Source organism: Mastomys coucha, unplaced genomic scaffold (assembly GCF_008632895.1).
Source record: "Mastomys coucha isolate ucsf_1 unplaced genomic scaffold, UCSF_Mcou_1 pScaffold4, whole genome shotgun sequence".
Taxonomy (NCBI): domain Eukaryota; kingdom Metazoa; phylum Chordata; class Mammalia; order Rodentia; family Muridae; genus Mastomys; species Mastomys coucha.
This window is the reverse complement of record NW_022196910.1, coordinates 56,665,046-56,680,571: the sequence shown is the minus strand read 5'-3', so window position 1 is coordinate 56,680,571 and position 15,526 is coordinate 56,665,046. Positions and strand designations below refer to the sequence as shown.

At 35.0% G+C, this 15,526-nt stretch overlaps 1 protein-coding gene across 2 annotated transcripts; it reads right to left on the bottom strand.

The window, feature by feature from the left end:
- Positions 1–5,020: 5,020 nt before the first annotated feature.
- LOC116075803 (olfactory receptor 6C6-like) lies at positions 5,021–7,103 on the bottom strand. Of its 2 annotated transcripts, XM_031349184.1 has the most exons (2): positions 6,201–7,103; positions 5,021–5,026 (listed from the first exon to the last, which is right to left on the bottom strand). In XM_031349184.1, the coding sequence occupies exons 1-2, from the start codon at positions 7,101–7,103 to the stop codon at positions 5,021–5,023; spliced, it is 909 nt and encodes a 302-aa protein (XP_031205044.1). The 2 variants fall into 2 exon arrangements, with proteins under 2 accessions (XP_031205044.1, XP_031205042.1); XM_031349182.1 differs by lacking the exon at positions 5,021–5,026 and having other exon boundaries at positions 6,144–7,103.
- Between the last annotated feature and the right edge of the window lie 8,423 nt (positions 7,104–15,526).

Sequence of the window (15,526 nt, the reverse complement as noted above, 5' to 3'; positions counted from 1 at the left end):
AATTAGCAGTGTTTAGGCCCAAGGCTTGGCCTCTAGGTGTAGAGGGAAACCACTGTTAACTCTTAGAAAAAGGTGGAGGTTATTTCAGCCAAGTAAATTTGTTGGCTAATAAAATGTTTAGCCAATATTTTTGGTATAAAACATTAATTTAAAAGATTTTGAATCTGTATCCACTTGACAAATCAATATTTCAGGCAGCCATTGTCTTCCAACACATATGGAGCCTCTTCCCCAGAATAAAGTGGGGTTAAGATCATGTGTTAGTAAGTGGAGTGACACGCCATTTTATCATGGCATAATATGTGGAAATGTGTGGGTGCCAATGGTGATCTGTGGCAGATTGACCTTTAGCGTCAGACAGAAAAAAAAAATAAATGTATATATATATACAAGCAAAAAGCAAGGTATGCCTTTAAAAAGGCAAAAAATGAAATATGCTTTTTAAAACAAGTAAAAACTGAGATATGCTTTTGGAAGTAACTTTGGAGAGGAATGCATATTCCCATTCCTTTTAATATTAAAAAATCAAATTCTCAAAGTGTGAAGTGAACATTGAGTAAATTATTGTCTCTGAGAATTATAAATTATCTCAATAATATGGGTAACATTAAATTGTTGACAAAATGTCTTAAATGCTTGACTATAATAGTCAGTTCCATAATCTGTTTTAATCTGATTAGGAACATTAAAAATAGAAATACAATATAGACAATAACCAATTAATATTTTGTTGTTTTTTATATTAGGGCAATTGTAACTTGAAAGCCTGAGAAGGAATTAATAGTCACATATGTATATTTTACTTTTAATTTAGAAATCAAAATTATATTTTAAAAATGTCCAAATATCATAAGTAATTGAAAGCTCTGATATATGTATATACCCATATATTAATGTGCTTTTTTTTGCCAAGGAATTGCTGTGGGCAAAACTAAACATTTGATTGTAATTGATCATGATTGACAACAACTGATAGAAACTTCTTGTGATTTCTGCAAAGCTGTATGTCTCACCAGATAATTTCTATCAAAGGATTAAGTCCAGTTGTGAGCTTAAGATGAGCCAAAAGTAACTTGAAATAAGCAACCCATCTTTTCTTTTTTGATACAACTCTCTTGATGTAGCTGAGGCCTTAATAGTTAACTTACACTGAGAAATTCAAAGCCTTAGCTTCTTGTACTGAAGCAGAGACCAAAAAAAAATTATACATTATAAGGCTTTTAGACATTTTCAAGGGCAACATTTTCTAATGATTACAAATTCACTAGAAATAAAATCTTTAAAATTACTAGGATGTGGAGGGAAAAACAACCTCCTAAATGCACAATAACTCTACTCCATGAAATGCACAATAACTCTACTCCATGACCTCATTGACTCTCTATAAGTCTCAAGTTTAAAATTACTTTGAACCACACCTGGATAGAACTGAGATGATGCTGTTTTTGTCTTAAAAACAATTCCCCAGAGGTAAGGAAGAGGCAAAGCCTAGAAGACTTCCCTAGGCCTGGTTTGGAAAACAAAAGGAATGTCTCTCATGCCTTACTGAGACCTCTCTGTGCTTTTGCATTAACTCAAATGTAAATACTTCTCTGTGCATACCACCTGAGTTACACCCAAAGTTTCCAAGGTCAATTTTGCTGTATATCCCTGTTTCCTTTTCAAGCTGATTTTTACTTAAAATATTTTTTTATAACCTTGGTGCTGTAAAAGGATTGCTAGTTACAAAAAGAACCTCTGCTTGAGAGTCTCTGAATTGTACTTCGCAAGCCTGGGTCATTCTGAGATAACTTCTCAGAGCAAGCCAGGTCTCTGGAAAGTAAAATCATGGTGTTAACTGATAAGCTACATGGCACATTGCCTTCATCATACTCTTCCTAAAGTACCAGGTGATATTATTTTTGGTGGAATAATTAATAATCCATTAAATGATTTATCAGTTCATCAGGCTTGGAGACCTCTACCTTAACCCTTGGCTCTTTGGCCTTGAAAGGTGTAAATTTTGGCCTCCCTGGCTCCTTTGTTGTGCTCTGACCATTCTTCCTCATTTCCAATTGGGTCAGAGTTGACTTCGAGGTGTCCCAAGGAAAACCAGTGCCCATTGAGTAAGTTTAGGGCTTCCCCTCTCAGCCTTTCAGTGTACTCTGCACTATAACTGTTCTTACTCATTTCCTTTTGGATCAGAGGTGACTTCAAGGTGTCAGTTTCGACTTTAAGGCCAGAGATTCTCAGACTAGGAGCATATGAAAATTTGTATTGTCTGGTTCAAAGCCCATAATTTAAAGTATGGCTAATATATGATATTAAGCAGCTACTAAACTAAACAGCTGTTCTGAATTCTACCACCTGGTGTATGGCCTGCAACTTAAGCCACGGCCTTTAGATTATGCTAAGCAGTTGTTAAACTCTAGCTGGTGTCTGTCTGCCGAGATTTCAGCCATCTTGGCCAATTCATGCCACATGTGTACCTTTAACGCCACGAGTGTCCTGAGTTAACAGCTTTAAACTAGCTTTCAGTTACTGATGTTACAACTTTTTGTCACACCTAATAATTTATAAGCCAATAATCATACAGAATATATTTATACCTTTAAGACTAGTTAGAAACCAAATAAAACAGCTACACAAATCTTATAAATTTAGATCAATCAAAGAATTTAGAACTTAAGCTACTGACCACTTTTTAAAAAACAGCTTTTCAGCAGGGCAACTTAAATCAGCCTTTGCTGTGTACACTGAGCTCTCATGCCATTTGTATAACTCAGAAAACCACCTGTCTCTGCCTCCCAAGTGCTGGGATTAAAGGCGTGCGCCACCACTGCCTGGGCAGTTTCTTGTCTAGCTATTTTTACCTGCTTCTTCAATGAGCAGAGCCCCATTTTTATGGAACTTTGATTCATTCCTCCAATGCCTCCCTTTATCATAGTGTGGGCAGAGACATGGAGGAAGGCCCTTCTTGTTTCCTGAGGATGTTTTTTCTTACTCATTTTACCCGCCTTTTTTGCGAGCAGAGTCCCATCTTTATGAAACGTTCATTTACATTCATTTTTCCTTTACCACAACCTGGGCAAGGACCTGGAGGAGTGTTCTTATTTCCTGAATCCTGAGGGACTTTTAAAGTCTTTCCTCAGATGTCCCAGCTCCCTGCAGCCAAAACATGTGACTTCACTCCCCTGAAGACTTCTTCCCTTTCCATAGGTACTTTTAACATACATGCTGACTTTCTGTCCCTTCTTTGCTACAGCATGGGCAATTCTCTGTGCCACCACTGGTGAGGCTTCTAATTTCCTAGGGCAATCATTTTTAAAATGATTCATACTTCCACGTATGAAACATCATCTATTTTCCTGCCTTTGCGCTAGGGTCTCTTGACCTATAGTTCCCTGCAATGCAGCCTTATTTAACATTCTTACTTCTTGAAGCCATGTGCAATAAGTTTCTATCTCATCTGGGAGATCTTTTAATGCGTCCTTTTCAACCCTGATTCCTTTTGTAAAAGCTACTTTTTTACACTTAATATCGCTGATTTTCAACTCATTCAAACTCATTCTCACCGTCAATTTCCTAGGTGAATCAAGTGCCAGGTCAGTGCCAACTCAGCCTAGACCCGTACACTTCTCGCATGCACAACAATAATTCTACAATATTAAAATAAGGCTAGCACTAGCATCAAAAATATCTACCGTGCAGAGTGGTGTACGACCTTTTACCTTTATCTTCTGAATTCTTTTAGGCAGAGCTCTGCTTTTTGACAGTGTGTCCTTCATTTATCCTCCATATCTGAGCTCCATGAGTTCGGGTGCCATAATGAAACTGTTCCACAGTTTCATAAACTGGGTTCTCTCAGTTCAAATGGAGAAAAGGACCTAAAACACAGAGTTTGAGAACAAAAGGACCCGACATCAAGTTGAATAGCCCAATCAAGACTTCATACTTTACTTTTGGGGTTCAGCATTTATATGTTCACAAGAAACTGAAATTGGGTCTCTAGGTAACAATGATATTTGCATAACATAAACATTGTGAGAGGAGTCAGTAAAGAGTCTGGAAAGAGTCAGGAGGGAGTCAGGAGGGAGTCAGGGGCGAAGATCACCAGCCGAAGATCATCAGCCGCTTTGATGTCTGTGGATGTCCTCAGGCAGTAGGCATAGTTATATCTCAGCATGAACTTCCAATGCAGCTTCTTTCAGAGATAAACTGATAGTCTGCAGAAGGTCTTTTGTCTTAATTCCCCAGATGACCACCTCAGGCAAAACCGCCAAAGTCTGGAGGCTGAACTGGTATCCTTAAATGGTACTAAAAACTAAGAGCCACAATAAAGTGTGATGATCCCTTTTTTTTTTCAGCTTCATCCAGTGTGTGTGTTGTCTCTGTTCCTGATATTCTTGCTTTCTTTTCTTTTCTTTTCTTTTCTTTTCTTTTCTTTTCTTTTCTTTTCTTTTCTTTTCTCTCTGACTCACAAAGACTTAAGGAATTCTAAGCCCCCCCACCAGTAATTCAGTAATTGTCCCTAAATCAAAGAGAAAAAACCTCAAGTAATTAAGTTTCTTTTCCCCTATTCTTATTAGCAGAAGTTTACTAACAGAAGCCAAGAGGCTTTTGGCTGCCCAAACAACAAGAAAGAAAGAAATTGCCAGAAGTCTTCAGCTTTTGGCCCTGAATAGCAAGAGAGAGTTAAATTGCCAGAAGTCATAATTTGGTCCTCAATCACCAATGCTGTACCCTTTCATTGCCTCAGTTTACCGAGTGATGACAAAGCTGGTCCTTGACAGAGCCATCTCTATAGCCCACTATTATACATTTTATATCCAAATATATACTTTCAGGTTTACATTATTTGTATAGGCTACATTCTGTAATAAATGAAGCTACAAACATGTAATTCTCTAATAGTGTGTATTATGTCAAATCTTGTAAATATCACTAATTTTAAGAGAATTTTTAGTTCACTAATAGATTGAAAAATAAGAATACATATTCTCACAGTGTCTGAGATATGCTGAATAGAAAGAATTTTTTTCTAGAACTCAAATGTGGGCCTTGCTCTCTCTAGGGACAGATAGATCTCAGGAAAATTAAAAGCTGAAGTTTATTATTCTTTCTTAATTTTTCTTTTTATCAGACTATAGACATGTTTATAACCAATGCATCAGATATCTTTGAAGGAATATGAATGGATATTATGGATTCAATATTCATAGTTGTCAAGTTATTTCAATTAATCATATATAATGGAACCAAACAGCACAAAAAGATGTCAACACTGACATCACTGAGTCAAAAGACTGACAATAGGATATAATGTCTAAGTGATTTTCATGGATTCCATATTGAACTATATGCTGACACATCAATATCACTATCAATATGATGCTCCCTACTTAGAAGAGGAGAAATTAGAAAGCCATTTCTTTTCTTTTTCCAAATTGCTGTGGTTCAGTGAGAGGATTTCTATGAAAAGTTCAGAAATGGGAATGTAATATAATCGTTGTTTTTTACACAGAGAGTGAAGAACTTATATGACATCCATGGTGGTTTTTTATTTTTTTTGGAAAAAATAATTGTTTATTTTTATTGTATGTATCTGAGTGGCTTGCTTGCATGTGTGTCTATAGTCTGTGGGCAAGTACTGCCTACAAAGACAAAAGGCATTGGGTGATGGTGAGCTACCATGTGAGTACTGGATAACAAATCTAGGTCCTCTGCAAAAACAAGTTTTCTTAAATACTAAGCTACTGGTACAGCCTTTCACACTGCTTTTCTCTTTTCCTCCAGAAAAGTACAACAGATAGGCTCCTATATCAAATGAATGTCCCAAACCAACTATAGCATGAAAGACCTCAAAATTTTATGTGGAGCAAGAAAATTCAAAAATAGAGTATGAAGTGAGGGATGTTTTTTACATAAAATTCCAGAAGAGAAAATATTCTCAACATTTCTGAAAATTCACCTGTAGATATTTGATTTAATTTCATACTAAAGTGGTGTAGGATATATTAAAGAAATGACTGGAGGGAGGATGGAGGGACTGTAAAGGAGCTGGGGAAGAAAAGGTAATAGAGAATGTGAGACTTAAAGCATAGATCATAGCTGACATTCTTGGAAATTATGTTCCCCTCTTTCATTCAAGTTCCAGCAGCATACTATTTAGGCCTAAATCTTAATTCACTATTTTGGGAATAACACATTCTCTGAAGCACCTGTTTGAAAGCGTCCTTCACCTGCTGGTTCCTTAGGGTATAAATGAAAGGGTTTAGCAAAGGGGCCACAGAGGTGTTGAGCACAGCTACACCTTTATTTAAAGTCACCCTCTCTCTGGCTGATGTTTTCATGTACATGAAGATACAACTCCCATAAGTAATGGAGACAACAACCATGTGTGAGGAGCAGGTGGAAAAGGCCTTTCTCCTCTGTTGAGCTGAAGGGAACTTTAGGATGGTTTTGATGATGAGTGTGTAGGAAAGGATAACTAAGATCAAGGTGATGATAAGTGTCATGACAGCTAAGGCAAAAGCCATCAATTCTATGAAATGTGTGTCTGTGCAAGACAGCTGCAGGACAGGGGAAGTGTCACATAGGAAGTGGTCTATTGTTTTGGAAGCACAGAAATCCAGTTTGAGTCCCAAGAGTAAAGGGGGGAATATGACTAAGAACCCAGTTACCCAGCAGCTGAGGACCAGTAGGTGGCACACTTTGTTATTCATGATGATGGGGTAGTGCAGTGGTCTACAGATGGCTACATAGCGGTCATAGGACATGGCAGCCAGGAGGTAGAACTCTGTGATTAGTGAGAGAAAAAAGAAGAATAATTGAGCTGCACAAGCATTGTAGGAAATTGTTCTGTCTCCAGTGAGAATGCTCATTAAAAACCGTGGAATACAGGCAGTTGTGAATGCAATTTCTAAGAAGGAGAAATTCCGGAGGAAGAAATACATTGGAGTCTTTAGATGGGGATCCAGTAGGGTGAGGAGGATGATTACCAAGTTCCCCATCAGGCTCAAGATGTAATTGAAAAACAGAAACAGGAAAATGAGAATTTTTAGCTGAGGGTCATCTGTCAGTCCAAGCAAAATGAATACAATCTCCACAGATTGGTTCTTCATCTCTCCTTTTTTTTCCTAGTAAGTCAACATAAAATAAATAAAATAAGGGAAAATAAAAGGAAAAAACCCAAACAACTACTATCACATTTAACACATATAGAAAATATGCAAGGAACACTTTTAGTATAACCCATGCATAAGTATATTAATGAGTTTAGATTTCATCTCATGTACATACCTTAGACTTCACTGGTATGTGTCATAGTTAAGTTGTCTATAGCTGTGAAAAACACCAAGGCCAAAAATTATATGGGAAGGAAATGCTCTAAAGGGTTTGTTTCATATTAGAGCTTAAGTCTGTCAGGGAGAGACTCCAGGGCAAGAACTCAGGGAAGGAACTTGGCAGCAGGGACTGACGCAGAGGTCATGGAGGAGTGCTGTTTACTAGCTAACTTGTTCATTTGGCTTTCTCAGACTGTTCCCAGGACCATCCTTCCTCATCAACTGTCAGTCAAGGAAATGCAACAGGCTTGTCCAGTCTGTTGGAGGACATTTTCTCAATTGAAGTTCTTTCTTCCCAGATGACTATGGCTTGTGTCAGCATCATATAAGGCTAGACAGACTCAGGGTCTTACTTAACTCAAAGTTAACTGGGTCCCTTAATTGCATTACTGTTCATGTGTACCTGTCTTTCCAGTAGTTTGGTTAAATAAAATACTGAAGTGTGTGGTATCTGAAAATTTCTTAAATAAATCTGTTGAGTAAGTTGCCACTTAACAGTGGTGTTCCCAGTAGCCATAGTAACTCCCAATTTAGATATGTACATATAGGGCATCTCTAAGAAAGAAAATATCTAAAGAAGAAAATACACAAGATTATAGTATGAGATTCTAGCAAAGTGAGTGTGGTGATATTCAGAGCTCTATTCGTAGAAAATAACTAGAAAACATGAACATCACACCGATTTCAAACTGAGTCACAATTGAACCTATGAACATAAACATAAATTGAGCCTTACTGGTAGGATTTCCCATTACTGTCTTCTATCTCATGCCATTTTTAATAGAGAAAAATATCTCTGTGGAAAAAGGAATAACTAATGTTTGACCTATAAATCTAAAGCCAATGTTTCAAGTAAAAATATGAGCCATTTTTCATTTTAAAATAATTGTGTAAGGCAGATACCTTATATTTATAGAGTACTTTGATTCAGTATTAAAGCTTTATATAGTCTACCTGCTTTATAGTCATTTAAGTATAAAAAAATTTTGAAAAATGTAATATTTATTTGAGTAAATTGAAGCTTAGAAAATCTACATGCCCTGTACAATGTGAAGAGTTAAATAGCAATTTCCTGATTAGTTTTAGGAACTGTGTAGTAGGATCAAGTGACCTATGGACATCAGTCTGTATCTTGAAATGAATATACACACCCACAGTAACAAGACTAGCCCATGACATACTTAGAGTTAGTTCATTGGTACTATTTTATCCAGTCAATAAAAGATTAGCATACCTGATTCATGAGTGATTTTGTTTTATGGCTCCTGACTGGTGTTCAGGTATGCCACTTTACAAAGGATGCTGAATCTGTTTACTTTTTATCTAAAGCTTCTGGGTTGTTCTGGTTCCACATCCCGGGCATGATGCTCTTTCATTATGAGCAGTTTGGTAATACTTTTACAGAAAGCAGCTTATCTTCTTCTCTTTTCTGTGGCATTGAATACAGTGCAGGATATAGTGATATGAAATGTCTGGTAAGCTATTGCATAAAAGAGAAACATGTAAATATTTTAGGACATAATAAGAAAAGACAGAGTGATATGAATAAATCAAATGTAAAGTATTACAGCTTACATTCACTAACTGGGGTTGTATTCAGAAGTCATGATTTTTAAAATTATTTTATTTTATAAAAGCTTTTATGAAAGATCTTATTCAAAGTCTAATCTAAAGCCAATTGATAGAACATTTCTTAAATAAAGAATTAGTGACATCTCCAGAAAAAAACTTTTACAAGAATTCTAAAGAACCATAATATAATCATTTAAGCCATTTAAAGCAGAGTAGATAAGATCATATGTTCTGCATTGTGAATGCTAATAGAATTATTTCCAACCTATGAGGTATAAGTTATTCTTTAAAAACATTAAAAATGCAAAAACAAACATAAAAGAACCAAAGGATAATTGAAAATCAATGTTCTTTGGTGTTAACAGAAATATACAGAAGGAGATATATGAGCATTTGGCCGTTTAGATGGTTTGTAAAGGAACTGAAGACTTGAAATAGGTTATTCTATGAAGAGAAAGCAGCTGGGGACAAAGATAATATAATATATCACACAATCTTTGTTTGGAAAAAATAGTCATTATTCTAATATTTATTCATCACTTACATATCCATAAACCATTGTAAGGGACAGTAGCATGTTGTCAAACTTCTTTAGGACATGCAGATGTTATAAAACAATATATCAGAAAATATTATCATTTATAAAACTTCTCAATGGAAACACTGATATAAATGTTTAATTATACTGTGCTTACAATAAATTCTCCTCACTTAAAACTACTGATTTGTTCTGCTTTAACAATTACACATACCATCCATCTTCATAATACATACTTACTATAATGGGAAACTATACAAATCACATTATGGATTATATGGCCCACAGGCCAAGAAATACAATTGCATTTAGTTTTGTTGGATCTTATGGATACCATATACATTTAAAAGATTTTCAAACGTTAAAATGTTTTTGTAATCGGTTACAACTATCTCTTTATGAATCAACATAAGAAGATATTAAAACACTGACTCCTTATTAGTTTCACAGCCTCCTTAAGTTGAACATGTAAATTTTGTCAAATTTGTACTTCTGTATGTCAGTTATTATCCTGGTGAACAATGAGTGGAAGGACCATTCCTTCTTCCTCATTCTACTCTAAAATAAATGACAGATTTGCTTATTAGTATGTTGTCTTAGAGATAATATTTCTTACTAATCTAATGAATGGTAGGAAGGTTCATGAAATTCATATTTCTACAATACTTTAGTTCATTTATTTAAAGTATATAAAATGTTGTTAAAACTGACATACACCATAATATGGAAACTCACCATCTCTGAAATAATGAAGAATTTATGCCCCTGTTTCCTATAGGAAAACATTTAATAAGAACAAACAATTCTCAGGGTAACTAGACCTAACACCATTTCCTAAGGGATTCACAAATTGTGTGATGCAGAGTGCTGTTTATAAAAATAAACAAGAACATACAAACTTATTTTATACAAATTAACTTTAAGTTAAATGTGTTATTCTACAAAAACCCTGATTTGCCTCAGCTTGTATTCTTAAAAGCATTCATTTACTGTTAATCACAGGACTATGTAAGCACATGGAGGCAATTCAAATGTGACTCCAACTGCATAGCACTTTGAAAGGCTAAACTTATTTTATTATTCTCTTAGAGGTCAGGCAACAGTTTCCAATTACAATCATTAGAAAACTATTAATATCTAAAATTGTGTGTGAATATTTTGTGATGTATTTTCAAAAACCATAAATTGCTCAATGTTTAAAATTTTGTTATTACCCCTAGAATGACCTCCTTCATGATGGAATTCCTTAATAAAAAATAAACAGTAGCCGAGCAGTGATGGCACACGCCTTTAATCCCAGCACTTGGGAGACAGAGGCAGGTGGATTTCTGATTTCTAGGCCAGCCTGGTCTACAGAGTAAATTCCAGGACAGTCAGGGCTACATAGAGAAACCCTGTCTCGAAAAACCAATAATAATTATTATTATTACTATTATTATTATTATAAATCAACAGTAATTTAAACAAAACTAAATAAATTATCTGGATTCAATCAATTTCCCACATCAATGTACAAGCACTCCTTTTTCCTTCATTCTTCACAACTGAGTGGCTATTCTTCAAATAATCAGAGACATTATACCTTATAGATATTTTCTAGAATTATATCATATGCATCTTTTCTAATTTAAATCACTTTATTTCTTTTTCATATGTGATAAATCACATCCACTTGCATTTAGATTCGTATTTATTTTGTACTCTCAATTCCAATATATCCATTTTTATGAAAATGAACTGATTTAGCTCTTTTTTTTATGGAGGGACTACACTATATATATATTATTTGTATGTGTGTATAGTATATAAATAAATGTAAATAAATATTGTATGTATATAATATAATGTATATATAAAAATAACTAATGTATAAATCTTATGTATATTACATTTTCTCTGTTTTTTTCATTTGCTAACAGTCACTTAGGCTCAGCCCAGGACATAGATACTGCTACAAAAAAAATTCACACATACCAGGGGAGATAATTTAAACTGGAGGCCTTTCAAACATTTTAGATAATGAGCATTTTATTTATGTTAGTTCTTTCTTTAACAGTGGTCAGCATCACTACTTTTACATATTTTAGAGTTCTATATATTTCTTTTAAAAATAATCAATGTTTAATGTACAAGCAAAAGCAAAAACAAAAAGTATCTAAAAAAAGGTACAAGTTGCCAATAATTATTATTTCTTCCCTTAACTCATAATTGTAGCACTGGTATTACACTTCATATATTTTTGAAAAGCTATATGGAAACCTGCTTGTCTAGAAACTACACACACACACACATACACACACACACACACACACACACACACACACACACAAAAGAAGTTTTAATGGAATCACTACACAAAGGGGAAGAAAATGCCCAACCAGATATTTTATTCCTCTGCTACTAGGAATGGTTTACATAATGTTGAATCATTGGCCAAAGGGATTCTATAGACTCAAACATTTAAGGCTATTGACAAGGCTATCAGTTATCCACCACCATCTGATAGTAAGGCAATATTGCTTGAAGTGGTCATCAAGCATGGAGAGACTGAGCTAGTGGTCAACTAGAAACTTCACTCCTACAGACTAGAGTTCATAGTACTGGAAAGTATTATAGCACTACTATAACCATCAATATCTCCCAGATAAAACAGCAACATCCCTGCAAGACATACTGGTACAGCAGTGGCATAAATATTACAAGAGTAACAAATCACCAGTTTTGAATTTAAGGCCCACTATATGAGATGAAACTCATGTCTTGCATTTTTGATGAGGCCAACTTGAGATCATATAGGTTATAGACCCTAAGAAGAAAACTACTAAAATTATTTTGTTAGTTGAACATAGCAACAAAATTACTTCTAATGACATATGGTATACCCATAGATCAGTGAACTGGTCAATTATTGTCACAAAAGCTTCTTGTAGTAAGCAGTAATTAAGAGAGAGACATACAACTGGACAACATGCAGACAGTGGAGGCCTTGCAGCAATTAGAACCGTAGAATAACTTTATTATACATCTCTAATATATAGTTACTGACTCCCTTGGGTATATTCTTGGGAATGGTATATGGGGTAATGTCAAGAGCCATCAACGAGAAGATAAAACCTACCAACTGATCTTTGTGAAGTGGTGCCACCATGGACTGTAAAGTTATGACAGATTCACTTCTTTAGGCAGGGCCAAGAAGATTACATTTTAGGAAAGAATCCTGCCATTAAGATGCTATTCCAGTAATTATTATATAACAATCACTAGGTATTAGCCCACCCTTTTGAGCACATTTCTGCAGAACCATGAAGATGTACTGTCTTGTAGTGATGGTACATAGACAGATAGATGATTTCTTATTCCCTAATGATGATCTTATAAGAATTCCTAAAATTATATTAGTAATTATTAAGATATTTTATAATAGGATTGCTATTAAGTCTTTTCTAGTGTCGAAAATGCAGTAAGAACTCTGCCAGTCTTCAAATGTCACCAGTTAATTGCTTCTGAGATAGAAAGCAGGCGTTTACAACTTAAAGCACATTCCAAGAGTTTGTAAAACAATTAACCAAAGGTCATAAAAAGGGAACTAATGATTTATTGTAGGTACAAGGACAGAAGATAAAAAAATTGACTGGGTATATCTATATAAAACTTCAATAGTAACTTAGTCACAAAAATTATGGTTTTTAACTTTCAATGAACCGGTTGAGCTTCTGACAGATAATGAATGTTTAGCCAAATAATTACTCTAAAAGGATATGCATGTGAACAATCTCTAGGGGCTGGAGAGATGGCTCAGCAGTTAAGAGCACTGACTGCTTTTCTGAAGGTCCTGAGTTCAAATCCCAGCAACCACATGTTGTCTCACAACCATCCACAGTGAGATCTGATTCCCTGTTCTGGTGTGTGTGGAGACAGCTACAGTGTATTTACATATAACAATAAATAAATCAAAAAAATCTCTATTGTAAACTTCTTATTCAGTTTATGATCTGAATTTATGTGTAAACTTATAATGAACTTCTTACTATATGATCACGTATAAGTAAAAGATGTATAGGTGCTGGGGACAAGAGAGGAGAGAATCTTTTTCTTAGAGAACTATTTCTGGAGATCTTTTTCTTAGAGAACTTTCTCAGAGGACTTTTTAGATACAGAACTTAGAAATAAAGATTAAAATTACTTTTCAAAGTGCTCCTTTCTCTTCCTGCAGCTTCAGTTGCCAGACTGGGAGTTCCTGTGGGAGAACGGGCATAAGCTACTTTACTTGATCCCCACTGTTAGACTACCAGTGTTAATAGCCTAAACCAGAAGTTTTAACCCTCAGAATGAGCAAGGAAATTTTTAGGACTTTTAAGAAATTAACCAAACATTCATTAAAGTTAGAGAACTAGAATGTCCAGAGATCATCAGTCTTTAAAGCTACACCTGGGTCATACTCTGTGTCTCACTTCAACCCATTCCTGGCCTGGCAGGTTCCCAGCAGGGTAAATATCTAATACTATTTATTGTGATTTTGAAGAGCTTCAGTGCTGATTTTTATAGTGAATGTACTAATTTACATTTCTGTGGAGACTATATCAGGGATCCCTCTCCCTGCATTCTCACTGGCATTTACTATTTTTTATATTTTTATACATAGGCTTATATTTTGTGCTGCTGTAACAAATTCTTTATAGATGAATGGAGATAGGAAAAGAAGAATGAAACCATGATACCAAGTAAATGACACAAGCTCTAAACCTCGAAACTCTGTTGAAGATATCTTAAGCTAAGTTTTTAGGACATGCAGAAATCAAAATATAACTAAAGTGGAAGATTACTCCCTGAGTGTACAGTTTTTAAAGGGAGTTGTTCTGCAAGCTGCTGAGGTAGAAAAGACAGCAACAAACAACACTTTTATCCAGCTGTGGGTCCCAAATTCAAATGATAGAAATGGGAGACAAGTTGTGCCCCTGGTGTAAAAATGCCATGACTCTTCTGCATGTAACCAGACACTTTCTCATAGGATTTTAAGCTGTTCAAAAAAAAGAGAGTTCATATGTGGTACTGTAACCTCATCATGATTTTAAAAGATGGTAGGTGAACATGGTCCTGTCTAGTGTGTACTAAAAGAGGAAAAAACAAAACAAACCAAAGGAAACAAACAAGTGAGTTTTCTCTCTCTAGATCTCACACTGAAACATCTCTCTAAACATATCCTTGAAAAATTCTCATGTCTTTGAACTCTTTTTAATTAATTATTTTTAAATATTCATTTTTATTCTGTTTATATAAATTTGTTCATGTTTTCCACATATATATATATATATATATTTCATTTATATATTCATTTTTTATCCAGTTTCTCCCAATCACCATACTCACCCACACATTCCCTCTTTTCTTCCACCCCCCTTCCCCTCTGAGAGGATGGAGTCTTCCTAGGTATCTCCCCAACACTGACACATGAAGTCTCTGCAGGGCTAGGCACATTCTTTCACACTAAGGCCAGACAAGGCACCCCAGTTAGGGGAACACATTCCACAGAGAAGTAAGAGTCTTAGGAACATCTCCTGTTCTAGCTGAATTTTATTGTTTTTTGTTTTGAATACAAATTTCTCTGCAAAGCACTGGCTTTCCTGAAAGTAGGTATGTAGAATAGAGAAGTGAAATCCCTCTTGCTCCAGACAGCTGGGGTTAGATATGGGCTAACCTGCCTGGATTATTTTGTTTTTACATTATTAGCTTATGTGCTTGACATGTAGATTTTTGTAAACACAAACATATGCTGTTATGTAGATCTTCATTCACATTTGAAATTTTGCCAAAAATTTAGGCTATATTTTGTTTCTCAGGATAGCATGTGTTAATGACACAAATACTACCTTTGCCTTATGAGTTACTGAACTGCAGGGGTGTGACATTCTTTTTTTATTTGTTTTTGCTTTTCTTGGGTTTTTTTTGTTTTGTTTTTTTTTGTTTTTCTTCTTTTTTTAACTTTTATTGCATTATGATGAGAAAAGTTGCACGATTTCAATTTGTCTGAATTTGTTAACATTTAAAAACATATTTTAAGTAAATAGAATTGAATCACATTCTTGTTCCCTTT